The following is a 15,613-nucleotide window of genomic DNA, read 5'->3' on the forward strand; positions in this document are numbered from 1 at the left end:
AAAAAATGCAGGAATGAATTACTTGTGCTATTCTTCAGGCAAGACAAAAGGGTATCAAAACATTGTGGCATTTTATAGCCTGCCTTTTGAAGATGAATTGTAATAATTACCAGGACAACTTATTATTGGAAGTTTTAAGTAATGTTTTCTCTTCCAGAAAAGAAACTCTTTGCCGGGTGAAACAGGAAGTAGTGGCCTATGCTTTATTCACAGCTGATTATCTTTGGTGTTTTTTCTGTATCAGTGCATTTTTCCAAAAAGATGGTGGGGAGGGGGATATTCATCAATAAGTCTCTGGTAAAGCAGATGCTTCAGAAGTTGCCTTTGTCTAATAAAATGTGAGCAAAACCACTAGGAGGCTAAATATGGTGCAACTTTGTCACAACTGGCTGTACTAGAGCAGATAACCTGTATAAAGCTGTCTGAAATAGAATGAGTGTAGAATATTCAACTGGGACATTCCATCCCCTGAATTCCTGAACTTCAGTCTTGCTGCCTGGCAATTTTGTCTCTCTTACTGCTCAGTCTTAATGCTTCACAATGTTACCCCCTTGTTGCTCTAGTGGGAAATCTTCTGTGCATTCTGTAATTGCAGTGGTAGGGGAAAGTTTTAATGCAAGCAGTGGTAGCAGTGGAAGGTTAAATTCAGTCTTTTTTTCTGTGCTGACATGGGGATTGCTTCTGTGTTCATGTGTGAGAACATCAATAGTGATTACTTAGCCATGAGGATGAGAAGGTCCATCTTTGCTTCATTAGCCCTAGATGGGCTAAAAAGTACATCTCATTGTACTTGTTTTCTATGCTAACTTTTAAACACTGGTTAAAACTGAGAATTGTTTTCTGGGGCTCATGTATTAAGTTTAGCTCAGCCTTCTAGGCACTCTAGAGCATGTGAAATACCTACATGGAGCATGTGAAATACCTGCCACCCTAGACATAAAATGAAGATCAGCATGTTTACTTTACTCCTCTGTGTTGCATCTGATAGAAAACAACCAGTATTCAGAGTCCTCTGGCCTGAGGTGTGTGAACAGGTCAGGATAACTCCTGATCTTACCCAGGAGTTGGCTCCAGCTGCTGGGGGATGCTACAGGAATGTTTTCTACAGGAATGTTTTCTTGATGCATTACTCTGTCTTGCCCTGGGATAAAAAGGGATATAAATGTTTTATGAAAATGTATCCAGGAAGTTAAACAATTTTCTGCTCTGTTTTTGTTGTACCAGCAATTGAAGCCAGCTTTCATGAAGGAGGTGGACAGTCACTTCACAGAGTTTGTGAACAGTTTGGTAGCAAAATCGGCCCTCCTGGACTCCTCACCTTCAGCCTCTCTCTTCCCAGCTTCCTCCTCAGAAAAGGAGCTTCACAAAGCCAAGTAAATCAGTTTTAAGCTGTTCTATAACAAGATTGGCTGGAAGCCTTATTTCCTTTCTTGTCTCAAATGTTCTCCTATTTGTTGGCAGGACCTTAAGGGCTCCCCCAGAGCACGGGAAGATCTTTAGTGCCAGAAGATCCCTCTTGGAGTGAGTACCTTAATTTCATGTTTTCTATTAAACTGACTGGGAATACCCTTGATAGCAAACCTTTGCTTTGATGTGCTCTCCCCATTGCCACACAGTCTTATATTCAGGCCCCTGTGGACTAATCCATCTAAGCTTCACTGTTCCTTTCAAAAACATCTCTACTGAAGGTTATGGGCTTCCCAGTTGTAAATAAATGTTAATTACAGTCCTCTCAGTGCCACTGAGATAATGGCTAATTATTTGGTGTCTGAGGGTAAACCACAGGGAAGTGCCCATGTGGATTGGCACCCAAACAGTGCATTAACTTCAATCTTTGGAACTGGAATGGCAAGTGATGCCATCTTCCCTTACTGAGAAGCACTTTGAAAGCTACTGGGGGTGTGATGTGCTTTTTGAGTTGCCTGATAGCATCCAAATCTCTCCCTTAGTGAGCTGTTTGAAGTGAGTCACATCAGGACAATCTACCACATGTTCATCGCCCTTCTCATCGTCTTCATCCTCAGCACACTTCTAGTGGACTTCATTGATGAAGGAAGGTAGGAATGCTCTGGGGAAACAGGGAATATGGCTGGGAAGTGCTTGCTTCCAGAGCGTCAGAGGTACATGGAAGAGCAGAATGGTGCAGAAAGAAGCAGGGATCCTTCCTTGGGATGTTGCCATTTCTAATCAGATTGATACAAGGAGAATCCTGCAGGTGTATTCCATGAGAATTACAGCCAACATGGTTCAGCCTGATGTGCCTAGGTTATGATAAGGCTGGTGGAAGGGAGGGGTCATCATTGAATGTGCACTTCTCTTGTTGAATAAATTTAATGAAACAGTAGCTTGCAGTTTCTTCTGTTGCTTGAGGGAGGATTGTGTTTAGAGAAATTTTAAATACTCAGTCCTTTCTCTGTTTAAAAATGAGTTCTGGAACACTGTACTTATGCTTAAACAAAAAGAGAACTTCTAGTTTATGCTGGGGAAGAAAATATCAAGGATGTTGGCACAGCCTTTGTTAAGATTGTACTTTGCAGGTAGCCAGTACTGAATAAGATTATGAAAGGCTGATTTCCTCACATTTGCTTATTGCTTAAAATAGGATCTTTTTGGCAAGCTGTATCCCATGTACACAAATACGATTACATCTTTATCTTGCTGGTTATCTGATCTTCAGTGTACAAAACTAGATCTGTGTGTGGATTTATAATAGTTGTCTACGTGTAAGAAGAGGTTCAGGCATGCTTGAATATTGTTTAGCTGATCCTGACTTAATTCTATTTGGACCTTAGAGGAGAATAGGTTTTTATCTCTAAAATCAACTAATAGGGCTGGATTCTCAGATTTATTTAAGAAACAAAACAACTGACAAACAACTGTGGCATGAGTCCTTATCTCTAGTTTTCTGGTGTGCTTTGTGGGTGATCACTTATATCTGCCACTGACAGCCCTCAAGTTTTCTGAGCTGAAAATTGCCACAGTCTAGACTGTCAAACAACCATGATGTGGAAGCTTTGTGTTTTGTAGCCACTTAGTGGAGTAGAAGTATTTCTAGTGACACTGAATGTTGTCTCTCTTTTTTTTTTGTGCCCTCTAGGTTGGTCCTAGGATTTGATCTTTTGGTCTTTGTTTTTGGGAAGTTCCCAGTTGTCTTCTGTACCTGGCTGTGCATGTTCTGTGCCACAGTTATCATCCCCTACAACCTTTTTGTCTGGTGGGCCCAAGGCTACTGCAGCTCCTCCCATCGTATCATTCGGTCTCTTTTCTATGGGATGTTGTTCACACTCTTCCAAACAGCTTGGCTTGGATTTGGACCAACCTATGTTGCTGTATCATATGCCCTGCCTCCAGCTTCCCGTTTTATTGTAATACTGGAACAGGTAAGTCTTTACCCAGTATCTTTTAAATATATGGATCCTGTTTTCAAAATGGATTTTTTTTTTTAAGGAGTCAAGTGTTGTTTTATTCATTAAATTAAGCCAGGGCTGTGAATAGATTTTGTCTTTGACTTGAAGACAGACCTACAGGTAGCTAATCCAGTGAAAAATACTGGATAGTAAACTTTATTTTGACCTGGAAACCATATTTTTTTTCCTTATACTGTATTTAAGATTTTACAATGTTTTTTGCTGAACATACTTCAAGGCTGAAAGAAGCAACTGATTTATTCTTGTAGTCAGAACTTTTCTGACACTGCAATTTTCTTTTTGAGGCAAGGAGGGGAAGAGTGCAGGAGTGTGGAAACTGATCAGACCATCAGGGTAAAACAAAATGGTCAGAGAGTGAAGAATTAGTTTTGGACTAATAGTAGTCCCTCAGTCCCGTCAGGGATTATTTGTGTGACACCACCTTACTGCTATGTAGTGGTAGTTGCTGTAGAATGCATTTGGTATCAAGGAGCTAGTTTGAAAACTTCCAAGCACACTAGTCTACTGAAGTGGATAGGTTTTTGTGAAGTTTTTTCTTCTTTGATTTTAAGTTAATGTTAGTTGGTTAGTGACTTACTGATATGATTTGGAGTCTTTGCACATGCTGTGGTCCTGTGAGTGTAAATGAGATGTTTTGACCCTCCTGAGTCACGATTATTGCTACGTTTCATCTTGCAGTATTTTAAATTCATGTCAGTTAAACAGCCCTGTGGGCAAAGAAAGCAGCACTTCCCTTGGAAAAGGGGTAAATTGGAGAAAAATGAAGATTATGAAAATGCTTGGTCCAGTTTTTATTTGGAAGCTGGGAAAGTGAAAAGGTTTTAATTTGATACTCACTCATCCTTACAGGTTCGTCTTGTTATGAAGGCTCATTCATTTGTACGGGAGAATGTGCCCAGAGTCCTCTCCTCTGTAAAGGACAAGTCCAGTGAGTAACTTGCCCTCCTATTTTTGACATTAGTGCATAACCAGCTGCTCTTTTCCCTCCACTGGTTTGAGCTGTCCTCATGAACTGGAGAGGTAGGATTTGAGTAGGTGACTTTGGGCAGGTGATGAGGCTCCAGACTGACCTTCTAAGTCGTCATTTCAGCTTGAACCTTTTCATGTGGTAGCAGACAATCAGTTAAGCTGTTATTCAGCCCAGACTCATCTCTGTGATGACTGCAGCAGCACCCCTGATTTCTGCATCTGGAAGAAAAATGCATGTAGAGGCTGCCTACACTTCCCTGGTGATCTCTAGTTGAAATGACAGTGACTGTAGAAGCACAGAATCTCTTTCAGCAAGTCATACTAGAGCTGATCATGACCCCACGTGTTGATACAGGCCCAGTTTGTTTTATTCTCTGTAAATTGCAAGCCTTTACTTCCAGACTGTTTTTTTGAGGTGATAAGGGTTGTATGTTGTGAAAGGGCACGGGGAAAATGAAACCATCAGTAAGCAGAAAGATTGAAAAGTGTTTTGTTTTGTTTTTTATCTCTCCCTCTCCAGGCACAGTACCTGTTCCCAAAATTTCCCAATACCTCTACTTCCTCTTTGCTCCCACCCTGATATACAGAGATAACTACCCCAGGTAATGTGAGCAGCACCAATAGAACATTAATCTAAAAATTGAAGCCAGTATTGAGCATCCCTGCATGGGATCTGTTTAATTTATGAGTGAGAGATTTCATCCAGCTGCCATTGTCAGTAACTTGGTCATGTAAACTCTAATAGTATTTTGACTTTCCAGTGCTGGTTTTATTTCTTTGAGACATGCACTTGAAGCGTAAGAAATTAAGAACTTGCTACTGAATATCCAGTGACACACAGTTCCTGCAGCAGTTTTGTGTCTTGTATTATGTGGTGCCAAGAAGCAACCTTGTCTCTTGAGTTTAAGGAGGGAAAGGGTGAAGCCTTTAAAACTGGGAACTCCCAAATTTCTCTGTACTTTGCTGGGTTGCAGTTTGTGTCAAGTCAGCAGTCCCTTACGTGACTATCAGGCAGATCACCACCTCCTACGTAGTTGCATAATGCTGTCCTCCAGATGCTTTCCCATTTATGGCATTACTGTAGTCATTCTGCTGTAGTTTGAAGAGAGGAACCAGCAATCTGGGCAGACATCTCTTGGATACTAGGAGGTTAAGAACTCTGGAGTTCAAAAAGCAATATTTTCAGAGTATTGGTCAGTAAAGTTAATAACTGAGGAGATTTTTTTGCTTCTTTGAGGTCCTATTTTGATATGCTATGATGTCTTTTTCTTAGGAATCCCACTATAAGATGGGGCTATGTAGCTACCAAGTTTGCACAGGTGAGTGGTGAAGCTTTCTGAAGAATCCACTTTCAGAGATCATCTAAAGTGTGCTAAACAGTTCTCCCTTTGGCATTAAAACACTGCTTACTTGCTGTGGGCTTACTAGAAAAGAATACTTTTTAATGTGATTTAATGTAATTAAACTGATCTCATTTCAAAATTTGATCTTGTTTGATACTGGTCGTTATCAAAGAGGAAAAGAAATATAAAAATCCTGTCTTAAACAAGCCTTCAGACTCTGTTCCATACAAGCAAAAGCTGTATATATGTGTGGAGCACAGTACCTGTGCTCCAGCCCTCTTTGTTTGCACTGATGCTGTGTTGTAACTCACTAGCACACTACCTGTCTTCAGATATTTGTACCAGTTTTGAAATGATGAGGCCTGGAGTCCAACTCTTCAAAGTTCATGTGATTCCCACAGCACTGGACTTGAGCTTCAATTGCTTCTTGTGGATCTGTTTCCAAGTCATGGCTTTCAATGGTTGGAACTTTTACTGTCACACAACGCATTTATAGTTTAGAAAGCAAAACAATGAAATGCAAATAAAGCATGAAAAGGCCTTTGGCTGCTTGCTCTTTGAAGAAGAGCATGACAAAGTATGCATCTGTTGGAGTGTTAAAATAGTTGGAGTGTTAAAAGCAGTGACCTGCATTTTGACCTCAGCTTCTGCAGCAGAGCCTCATGAGCCAGGGAAGGCCTGAGGTGATTTGGCCTGTAAACATACCCTTTGGAATAAAAGCAAAGTAAGCTTTAACATTAGATTTAACACCAGTAAGTATTTCTCAATTATTTCTGCCTTTCTCTGGGACCCACATCACAGGGTATTTTCCCTGCTTGCTTTGGCATTGAAACAAATCTTTTGTCATAACTTCTGAGTTGATAGGACTTAGGAGAAACTTCCAGCTGCTGTAGCAGAAAAGACAAGTTTATCTTGCTTCTGGCTGTCAAGATGCTACAGAGATGGCTGTGGCTTACTTTCTGCCTGGACCCTTAGGGAAGTTTGTTAGCAGCAATGTAAAATAAATTATTTGGACTTGTGTTGGAAGCTGCTGTTCCTCCTCTAGAGCTGTTTAGTGGTGATCATAGAATCATAGAGTCCTCTGGGTTGGAAGGGACATCAGAGCTCATCAAGTCCAACCCTTGATCCACTCCCGCTGCAGTTCCCAGCCCATGGCACTGAGTGCCACATCCAGGCTCTTTTTAAATATCTCCAGGAGAGTCCACCACTTCCCTGGGCAGCCCATTCCAATGGCTGATCACCCTCTCCCTAAAGAAATTCTTTCTCATGTCCAACCTAAACCTCCCCTGGCACAAACTGAGACCTCTTGTGCCCTCTTGTCTTGCTGAGAGTTGCCTGGGAAAAGAGCCCAACCCCCCCCTGGCTCCAACCTCCTTTCAGGGAGTTGTAGAGAGTGATGAGGTCTCCCCTGAGCCTCCTCCAGGCTGAACACCCCCAGCTCCCTCAGCCTCTCCTCATAGGATCTGTGCTCAAGTCCCTTCACCTTAAGTCCCTTCAGTTGCCTCCTTTGGACCTGCTCCAGAACCTCAGTCTCCTTCCTAAACTGAGGGGCCCAGAACTGGACACAGTACTTGAGGTGTGGCCTCACCAGCGCTGAGTACAGGGGCAGAATCACTTCCTTGGACCTGCTGGCCACATTGATCCTGATGTGTTAATTGTGTATTTTTCTTATGGAATCAGACATAATTTTTTTTGTTCCAGGTGCTTGGTTCACTTTTCTATGCCTACTACATCTTTGTGAGACTCTGCATTCCTCAATTTCGCAACAGTAGTCAAGAAACCTTCAATCTTCGAGGGCTTGTGCTCTGCATCTTCAATTCCATTCTGCCAGGTAAGACCCAAGTGATCTCATCTCTGGAAGAGGAGGAAGGGAGGGAAGTGCTTGGTGTAAAGGTAACGTTCATGCCAGGCAGAGCTCAGCAAATGAGGTCTCCTGGGCAGACTTCAGCATGAAGTATTAAAACTTGAGAATCAACAGCACAAAATAAAAGCTTGGATTTGAATTTAACTGTCTTCTGAGCCAAGTTCTGGGGTCTGGGGCAGCTGTGCTATTGCCCCTCTGGGGTGAGCATGGCACGGAGTAATGAGAAACTGAAATACTTTGTACTTTTTGGTATAGGTAGCACAAAGCTCACCTGCATCAGTGCGTGTAAGAACAGTCTTGACTGTGTTACAGGCTCTTGTTTATAGCAGAGAAAATGCTACAAACCTGCTCTGACTCTGCCTTGTTCCTAGGAGTCCTGATCCTCTTCCTGGTTTTCTTTGCCTTCCTTCACTGCTGGCTCAACGCCTTTGCCGAGATGCTGCGCTTTGCAGACAGGATGTTCTATAAGGTATGGAGACAGTTACAGTTTGCAAAGCAAGCTTTACAAAGCCCCTAAAACTCATTTTCCCAAAGGAAAGAGGTGTTTTACCAAATAAAGCATCCATGGGGGTTTGCTTGTTTTATGGTGTTGGGGTTTAAGTTTGTTGTTATGCTGTGGAACAGATTTCTGCTTGGCAGTCTGAATTGTTCTAAGTCAGGATACCCTGTGTGTGAACAGAACCAGCCTCCAGACTTACCCAATAGCTCTGTTAGCACTGTTTATTTTCCTTTATGGTCTGCATTTTGGGATAAAACCCAACTTTGATAATCAGAGTAGAATGTAGGTAATGCAGTGGAATACGTTATTTGATGGTGCAACTTTTTATGTTAGCATGTTTTTTATGTTTATGTGGTATTTTCTGATTGATATTTTTCAACTTGATACCCAGGAGACCTGTAAAATTTTTTTACACGTAATTAGATTATACTCTCCCACTGTGTTTTCAGGACTGGTGGAACTCCACTTCCTATGCAAACTACTACAGAACCTGGAACGTGGTAGTACATGACTGGCTCTATTACTATGCCTACAGGGACTTCCTTTGGGTGAGCAACATGCAGATCTATACTTCTTGTTAACTAAATATTGAACCACCAAGCTAGACACTGTATTTGTCAAACTGCAGTGTCTATGTCTGTTGTGGCAGCCACTGTGATTTTTTAGAAATTTTTAAGTGCTCTGTAAAGCACTTTGGGTTTCATGTATGCCTCTTGGCTGGAGCAGGCACTTGTTGTTTCAGGTATAAAATAAAATTAAATGAAACAAAATAGTAAAAAGTGAAACAGTAAAAAGTGAAATAAACTATGATTACATATTGCATATTACAATGTATTATAATATGTAATATATAATATCTAATATTAGAAATATACTGTTTTATATACTATACACTACATGATTATTATATATTGCATATGGTAATATATTATACTACATGATATGATATATTACAAAATCATCTAATGTATAATTCTAGCTATACATATTAAATATACATTATGTTAAATTATATATGATATAAAAAGTAATGTTATGATATTTTCTTTTACTTATAAATATATTACATTATATTCTAAATGTATATTAAATTGCATAGATATATATCATAGATGTCATATCATATATCTTATCTCCTATCCTTTCATCTCATATCTCTCGTATCTCACATATTGAAACAACCAAACTAAAACCACAAGAGAATAACTTATAATACTTTGTATTTTTCTTTCTCCCAGTTCTTTGGCAAGAAGTTCAAGGCAGCAGCTATGCTGTCTGTCTTCACAGTATCAGCTGCTGTGCACGAGTATGTTCTGAGCATCTGCTTTGGCTTCTTCTACCCAGTTCTGTTTTGCCTGTTTATGTGCTTTGGAAGTAAGTTCCTAGGAGAGGCTGTAAGTGGGTTGTGGGCTCTTTTGTTTGTTTGTTTTGTTGGTTTTTTTTTTAAAGCATGCTTTGCCCTTCTGACAATGGTGCCAGTTATTCTTTAGGCACTGGCACACAGAACTGTTTCTTGTTCAAGAGTTGCAATTGCCATTCCATCCTTTGTGAATGGATTTCTGCAGCTAGGTGGTTCAGTAGATAGATAGATGTACACACTCCTGGGTTTGCAGTCTTGAGACTTGCTGATGGAGGGGAAGAGATCTACATATGATCTACTGCTTTCATGTGACACTGTACATATTTTAATAGCAGTGCTTCCTCTTTGCCAAGCCTCAGTTGAATATGTCAGTAGGCTGGCAATCACAGAATCATAGAATTGGCTGGGTTGGAAGGAACCTCAGAGATCATCAAATCCAACCCTTGATCCACTCCCACTGCAGTTCCCAGACCGTGGCACTGAGTGCCACATCCAGGCTCTTTTGAAATATCTCCAGGGATGGAGAATCCACCACTTCCCTGGGCAGCCCATCCCAATGCCTGATCACCCTCTCAGTAAAGAAATTCTTTCTAATGTCCAACCTAAACCTCCCCCGGCACAACTCGAGACCTCTTGTGCCCTCTTGTCTTGCTGAGAGTTGCCTGGGAAAAGAGCCCAACCCCCCCCTGGCTCCAACCTCCTTTCAGGGAGTTGGAGAGAGTGATGAGGTCTCCCCTGAGCCTCCTCTTCTCCAGCCTCAACACCCCCAGCTCCCTCAGCCTCTCCTCATAGGATCTGTGCTCGAGTCCCTTCACCAGCCCAGTTGCCTCCTTTGGACCTGCTCCAGGACCTCAATCTCCTTCCTGAGCTGAGGGGCCCAGAACTGGACACAGGACTCAAGGTGTGGCCTCATCAGTGCTGAGTACAGGGGCAAATATTTTTTTTCTCTTAAGTAAGAGATTAATAACATAATCTTCCTCTTTAAAGTCATAGTGTAAGTGTTTGCCCCTGCAGTCAGAAAGCCCATTTAGAGGTCTTGCATTTCTTGTTCAGTTTTGAGCTACAGTGGGCTAGAGGGCTCTAATGAACTCCAGGCCACCACTGCTGGCATGTCTTGGTCACCAATGTAACACAGTATCGATTCCCAGAGGAATACAGCTGGGCCAGCTTACTGGCAGACTTCTTGAAAGTAAATGTCAGAATCAACTCACAATATTTACTGCCAATCATAGTCAGGTTTTCTTGCACTAGAAGTGACCTCACAGAGCAGCCTTTTTGCTCCAGAAATGAAGTGGATTCAGTGAAATCAGTTGGGTTTTGGTTCTTTAAATCTGAGTTTGTTTCTGAACAGTGCTTCTTGTCTCCCCTCATTCCAGTGGTCTTCAACTTCATCCTGAATGACCGTCGGAAAGGGCCCATCTGGAATGTCATCATGTGGACATCCCTCTTCCTGGGCCAAGGTGTCATCATTTGCCTTTACAGCCAGGAGTGGTATGCCCGCCAGTACTGCCCTATGGAAAATGTTAGTGCTTGACCTTTCCTGTGGGATAACTGACCATGCCAGTGGCCTGTGGGGACAGGCCAGAAGCTGCATGGCACAAGCCTTTCAGGCAGCGTGCTTTGTCAGTTCATGAGGGGTTAATTAGCCTAGGGACTGGAGAGAACCTAGGAAGCTTTTTCTAACCACTAGTGCTCTTCTGATGTGGATGGTATTTCACTACTTGGATCTGAGGGTGTTTTTCCACCTTTGTGAGGAAATAAGCCACTGCTTGAGAGTATGCTAGGTCGTTCAGGCTGTGTGAATGGCACTGCAGAACTTGGCCAGTGGAGTAAGGAGAAACTTTTTTAGGAGGCACAGAAGAACTGAGCCCATTATGCCTCTCCCAGGCAAAAGAGGGTGGCACTGAGAATTGGTTGCCTTGAAATAGTTTGGGGTTTTGTTACTTTTTGACTTGGAAGTAATTTTCTTAATAGCAGATTCTGTTCTACGTAAAATTCCTTGCTTTCCTAGTTGATTTCAGTTTTAAGCTAAGATATCTTCAGGTAAACTATATTTTAAGATTGATTCTGCTCACTTAAGAGTTTGTCATGGTAAGTGACTGGCTCCCTGATATAATATTTTATGAGATATGACATTTACCTGGTGTGTCAGAACTAGGGTTAAGGCAGGTGGCAGGGAGGCAGACAGCTTGGTATGTGGAAGTGTACGTACAGTCAGCACTTTGTGAGGGTAAGAATAGGGTTGCAGGATGTCAAAATGTAGTTTGACCTTTCCTGCTAGGGAAGTTGGACTTTAGCAGACAAGAGCACAACTTGCACTCTTTGCCTGTGACTAACTTGCTGCCTGTCTGTGTTTGCAGCCCACGTTCCTGGACTACTTAAAACCACGTTCATGGTCGTGTCATATGAAGATGTAAAAAAAGGGGCTCTGGCTGTGTCATCATCACAGAAGATCAGAGTTGTCCTCCAAATATTTGGACCAGTGACCTAACTCACTACGAACTTTTTCTAAGGGAAGGTGTGCCTCCTGTTTATTGGGGAGAAACTGTAATTTTTTTAAACATTACTGGGGCAAACCAGTTGACCTGGATTGCAACAGGCTTCATAGGCAGCATCCTCAACATGCTGTCCCTCCTTGAGCCATTTCTATGCCAGTAAAACATAATGCTGAAGGTTCAGTCTACTGGAATCCTACTCATCCAGGGGTTCCCCACAAGTTGCTGCTCTTCTGGACAATAGATAAAGTAGTCAAATTTGCTAGGAGCTCATTGTTGGTGTCTGTCCATCTTTTGTAGCAATCCCTTTGCAATGTTTTTTTCTGACTTTGGTAATGGGATGTCAATGAAACTTCTGTTCTTTGAGGTCCTGTCTGCAGCTATGGCACAGACAAGTGGCAGAGCAACAGGATTTTTGCCTCCTTGCTCTGAAAAAAGCCAAAATAATCCTGGGTGGCTTTGAACTTCACTCTATACATGTTGACTGTTTACAGGTTTAAAATGGGCAAAGGAAGAAGGGGCTGTCAGTTTACTTGTGGCTGCATTGGAGAATGGGGTTCAGAAGCAGGGCACAGTGTGTGCACTCTGTATATGACTTTTTTACACTGAACTGTTATGTTTTCTCTGTATTGATTAAGGTCCCAACAGACTTACAGCATTTTTGTTCTCTGAAGGCTCTTAGGGCTTGAGGAATAGCTTGTTCCTTGTAGCTCTTCCTTTCTCTTGCTCCAGATAATCAGCTCTTTTAACACACTTAACTTGTAAAAGAGCTGTTGCCTCAATTTGGCAGGTTCTTTAAGGTGGGCAAGTTGTTAAGGCTTCCTTTAGTGAGAAAGATTTGAAACATGATGACCCAACTGTAAGAAATGACAGTTGATTTACAGATACTTAGGGCATTCTCATCTGAAATGGCCACGTCCAGTTCAACGTGCCAGCACATCCCTGTGCCTCTTCCCAATGTGTGTTGCAGCAGCAGCTTCCAACACCCTCAGTGGCTGGAGGTAGAGCTGCTTCTCATCTGCCTGTGTCAGCCTTTCTGTCAGTAGGGACTTGGGGTGAAGACCCTTTTCCTAGGTATTCTTTCTGAAGAGGCAGGGCATGCTCTCATGCATGCTGTTAAAGGGAGAGGTATTGTGTGAATTTGTGTGAATTAGGCAGTCCCTTCAATTTCCTTGTTCTGCCAGATGTTAGCCACAGAAAAGGGCTTACATGGTATCTGGATACGTACCTCTCCAGCCCCACTGCAGCTTTCATGATTAGAGAGGGAAGGTAATCTGATGGTGGTACCTTAACCTTGGTCACAGTGGTTTCTGAGTTATCTAAATGTTCTTTTTCCTTACTGACCTGCAGCCTAGGTATTGGATACCAGCAGTATTGGGACTGTTGATGACTTCTCTCCCAGTCCACTTCTGACTATCTTTTGGGCTTCCGTTTTTCCTAACCTGAGTCATAAAGTAACTGTGTGAAAGTTAGGAGGTGCCTAAACTCTTCCAGGTTTCTGGAACTCCACTCTTCAGAAGGGACATTGTGTCAGCTCAAATTTGCCAAATGTAATGTTTGCTTTTGTGGCTCTCCTCTACAAGGATTTCCCACTAGAATGTATTTGTTGAAGCAACTGGGTTAATTTCAGAGGAAGGAGTTAATGTATGTACTGAAACTTGGCAGTATTAGTATATAAAATCCTGAGAATGAAATGCATTGCTTTCTCCTTATTTGGTTGGATTTAATCCTAAAATCTTTCACCAGACTTTTTGTGGGAGGAAAAAGATAGATGTGCTGGAGCAGCTGAGCTTCCTTTTTTTAAGAAACAATCAAAAAATCCCACCCCTTGGCCAAACAGCTTTGTCAGCTCCTTAATACAGGATAAAATTCAGTCCAGTACTTCTTAGTTGTGGTGCTCAAAAAACTTCTGTACAGCTGTAATTGCAATCAAAAAGGGTCTAATGGACTTGGGATTCAGCTTGCTGTCTTGATGCCTGTGTCAGGTCTTGCTGCTGTCCTGGTGTTCTCAAAAGGAGACTGTGCCCAGTTTTGGTGTTTCCCTTACAGCTGTCATTCCTAATAAAGAATGTCATCATTTACTGTGTTGGCATCCTTAGTTTTTGAAGCCTGAGGGTGTGAGCAGCTGGCAAGCTAAAGGCAACCAGAAAGGGATGCTCAGCTGTTGGAACAAGTCTTAGGTTTTGGCAGGTTGAGGTTTTTAGCCTTGAAGATCAAGGCATCTGGCAGTGCTGTCAGAGCATTACCAATTGGGAATTATTTTCAATGTAATGTTTTGTTTGCTTTGGTTTTTTTTTTTTTCAAGTGCTTTTGAATGTGGGCTTATTTTCATTTTTGTGAAGAGTACTGGAGGGTATATACTAAGTCTTTTTTTGCAGTAATTGTTTAATTATGGCCCATGTTTGAGTTTCCTTAGGCTGTGATTGCCAGAGCTGGCAGTCTGATGTTCTGGTTAACAATGAGGATGCAAAGGTTCACACCCTGCCCTTGACAAGTTCTTAACAACAGCGTGTACTGTTTCCTGGGGTTCTTTCCAACAGAATTGTGCAACCTGCTTCCATGGTAACCTCTTCAGTTTTGAGGTGGGAAGCCTCCAGCTTTGGAGTGGCAGCCAGTACAGCTGCAGCTCAATAACATCACAACAATCAGTATTAATAAGGTGAAATGTGTCCCAGTTTTCATGCAGATAGGTTTGTTCTCAGGAAGACTGAACCTCTGCAGAGCCTTTATGCCTAGTGTGTCCTCTCTCTCAGGATATTTGGCTTCCAGCCTTCAGAGGTGAAGCAGTCCTGTGTCTGAGTTGCTGTCTGCTATCCCGTGACAGCTAAGTATGGCAAGTGGTGGGAGAGGTGAAATCCTGATGTATTTTTTTTTTAACACGAAATGGTGTGAATCACTCCACCCATTAAAGGAAAAACTGAACTGCTGAGCTCCTGCCTTCTGGATGTAGCTGGAAGGGGCTGGAAGGACAGGGAGCCCAGCCTGGGGGTGCAACCTGGGCCGTGTCCTGTCACGTGGAAGAGCTGTTTATAATCTACTGTATTACAGCAGTTGAAATATATTTTGCTATTGGAAGGAAAAAACATTGCCTTGGCCTATTTCTTCTCTGATTTGGGCTTGGGGGTGTTGCAGGAGGGTAAAGGGGAGCAGGGCAAGATGTGGGTGTCATCTCCTGGGAGGGTGGCTGCTCCGAGGGGAAGATGTGGGATGGAGCTGGGGAGGGAGGGAGAGAGCATCTTCTGGAATGCAAGGGGGTGGGGGAGAGCCCTGTGTTTCCATGGTGATGGAACCAGGAAGGAGCTGCCTGGCAGGTACAGGGCCCCTCTACCTCTCCAAGGAGGAGCAGGGAGCTTATTTTGGGGATCTGGAAGCTATTTGGCAGAGGGGAGGGAGGGCTGAGGCTGCCAGTGCCCGCAGCTCCGGGGAGTCCTGGTGCCACCGCCTCCCAGCGCTCCTGGATGGAGCTGCAAGCTGGTAAAGTTTGGAGTTACCAGGCTAGGCCACTGGAGGAGATCCCCATGGCTGGAGGGTTGTTTACAGGAGCCTTTTTTTAGGTCCTAAAAAGCAATAGGAAATGTCAGAGCTAAATACCAGCTGGGAGGGGGGCATTGGGCTTTTGTAAGCTGTGTATTTTCCATCACATCTCCACGAGAGG

At 42.7% G+C, this 15,613-nt stretch overlaps 1 protein-coding gene across 7 annotated transcripts in view; it reads left to right on the top strand.

The window, feature by feature from the left end:
- The window catches only part of SOAT1 (sterol O-acyltransferase 1), a 29,004-nt gene extending 15,245 nt beyond the window's left edge, over window positions 1-13,759 (top strand). For 6 of the 7 annotated variants that reach the window (XM_071751185.1, XM_071751190.1, XM_071751188.1 and 3 more), the window contains 13 exons: window positions 1,225-1,373; window positions 1,462-1,521; window positions 1,950-2,057; window positions 3,098-3,380; window positions 4,278-4,356; window positions 4,918-4,999; window positions 5,671-5,716; window positions 7,442-7,571; window positions 7,976-8,073; window positions 8,553-8,651; window positions 9,342-9,477; window positions 10,840-10,985; window positions 11,824-13,759. In XM_071751185.1, the coding sequence (XP_071607286.1) occupies window positions 1,225-1,373; window positions 1,462-1,521; window positions 1,950-2,057; window positions 3,098-3,380; window positions 4,278-4,356; window positions 4,918-4,999; window positions 5,671-5,716; window positions 7,442-7,571; window positions 7,976-8,073; window positions 8,553-8,651; window positions 9,342-9,477; window positions 10,840-10,985; window positions 11,824-11,880 (1,473 nt within the window). In that variant the 3' untranslated portion in view covers window positions 11,881-13,759. The remainder of the gene's footprint in view (window positions 1-1,224; window positions 1,374-1,461; window positions 1,522-1,949; window positions 2,058-3,097; window positions 3,381-4,277; window positions 4,357-4,917; window positions 5,000-5,670; window positions 5,717-7,441; window positions 7,572-7,975; window positions 8,074-8,552; window positions 8,652-9,341; window positions 9,478-10,839; window positions 10,986-11,823) is intronic. The other variant, XM_071751189.1, reaches the window with a different exon arrangement.
- The last annotated feature ends 1,854 nt before the right edge of the window (window positions 13,760-15,613 follow it).

The sequence above is a fragment of the Heliangelus exortis genome, chromosome 8 (genome assembly GCF_036169615.1).
Source record: "Heliangelus exortis chromosome 8, bHelExo1.hap1, whole genome shotgun sequence".
Taxonomy (NCBI): Eukaryota; Metazoa; Chordata; class Aves; order Apodiformes; family Trochilidae; genus Heliangelus; species Heliangelus exortis.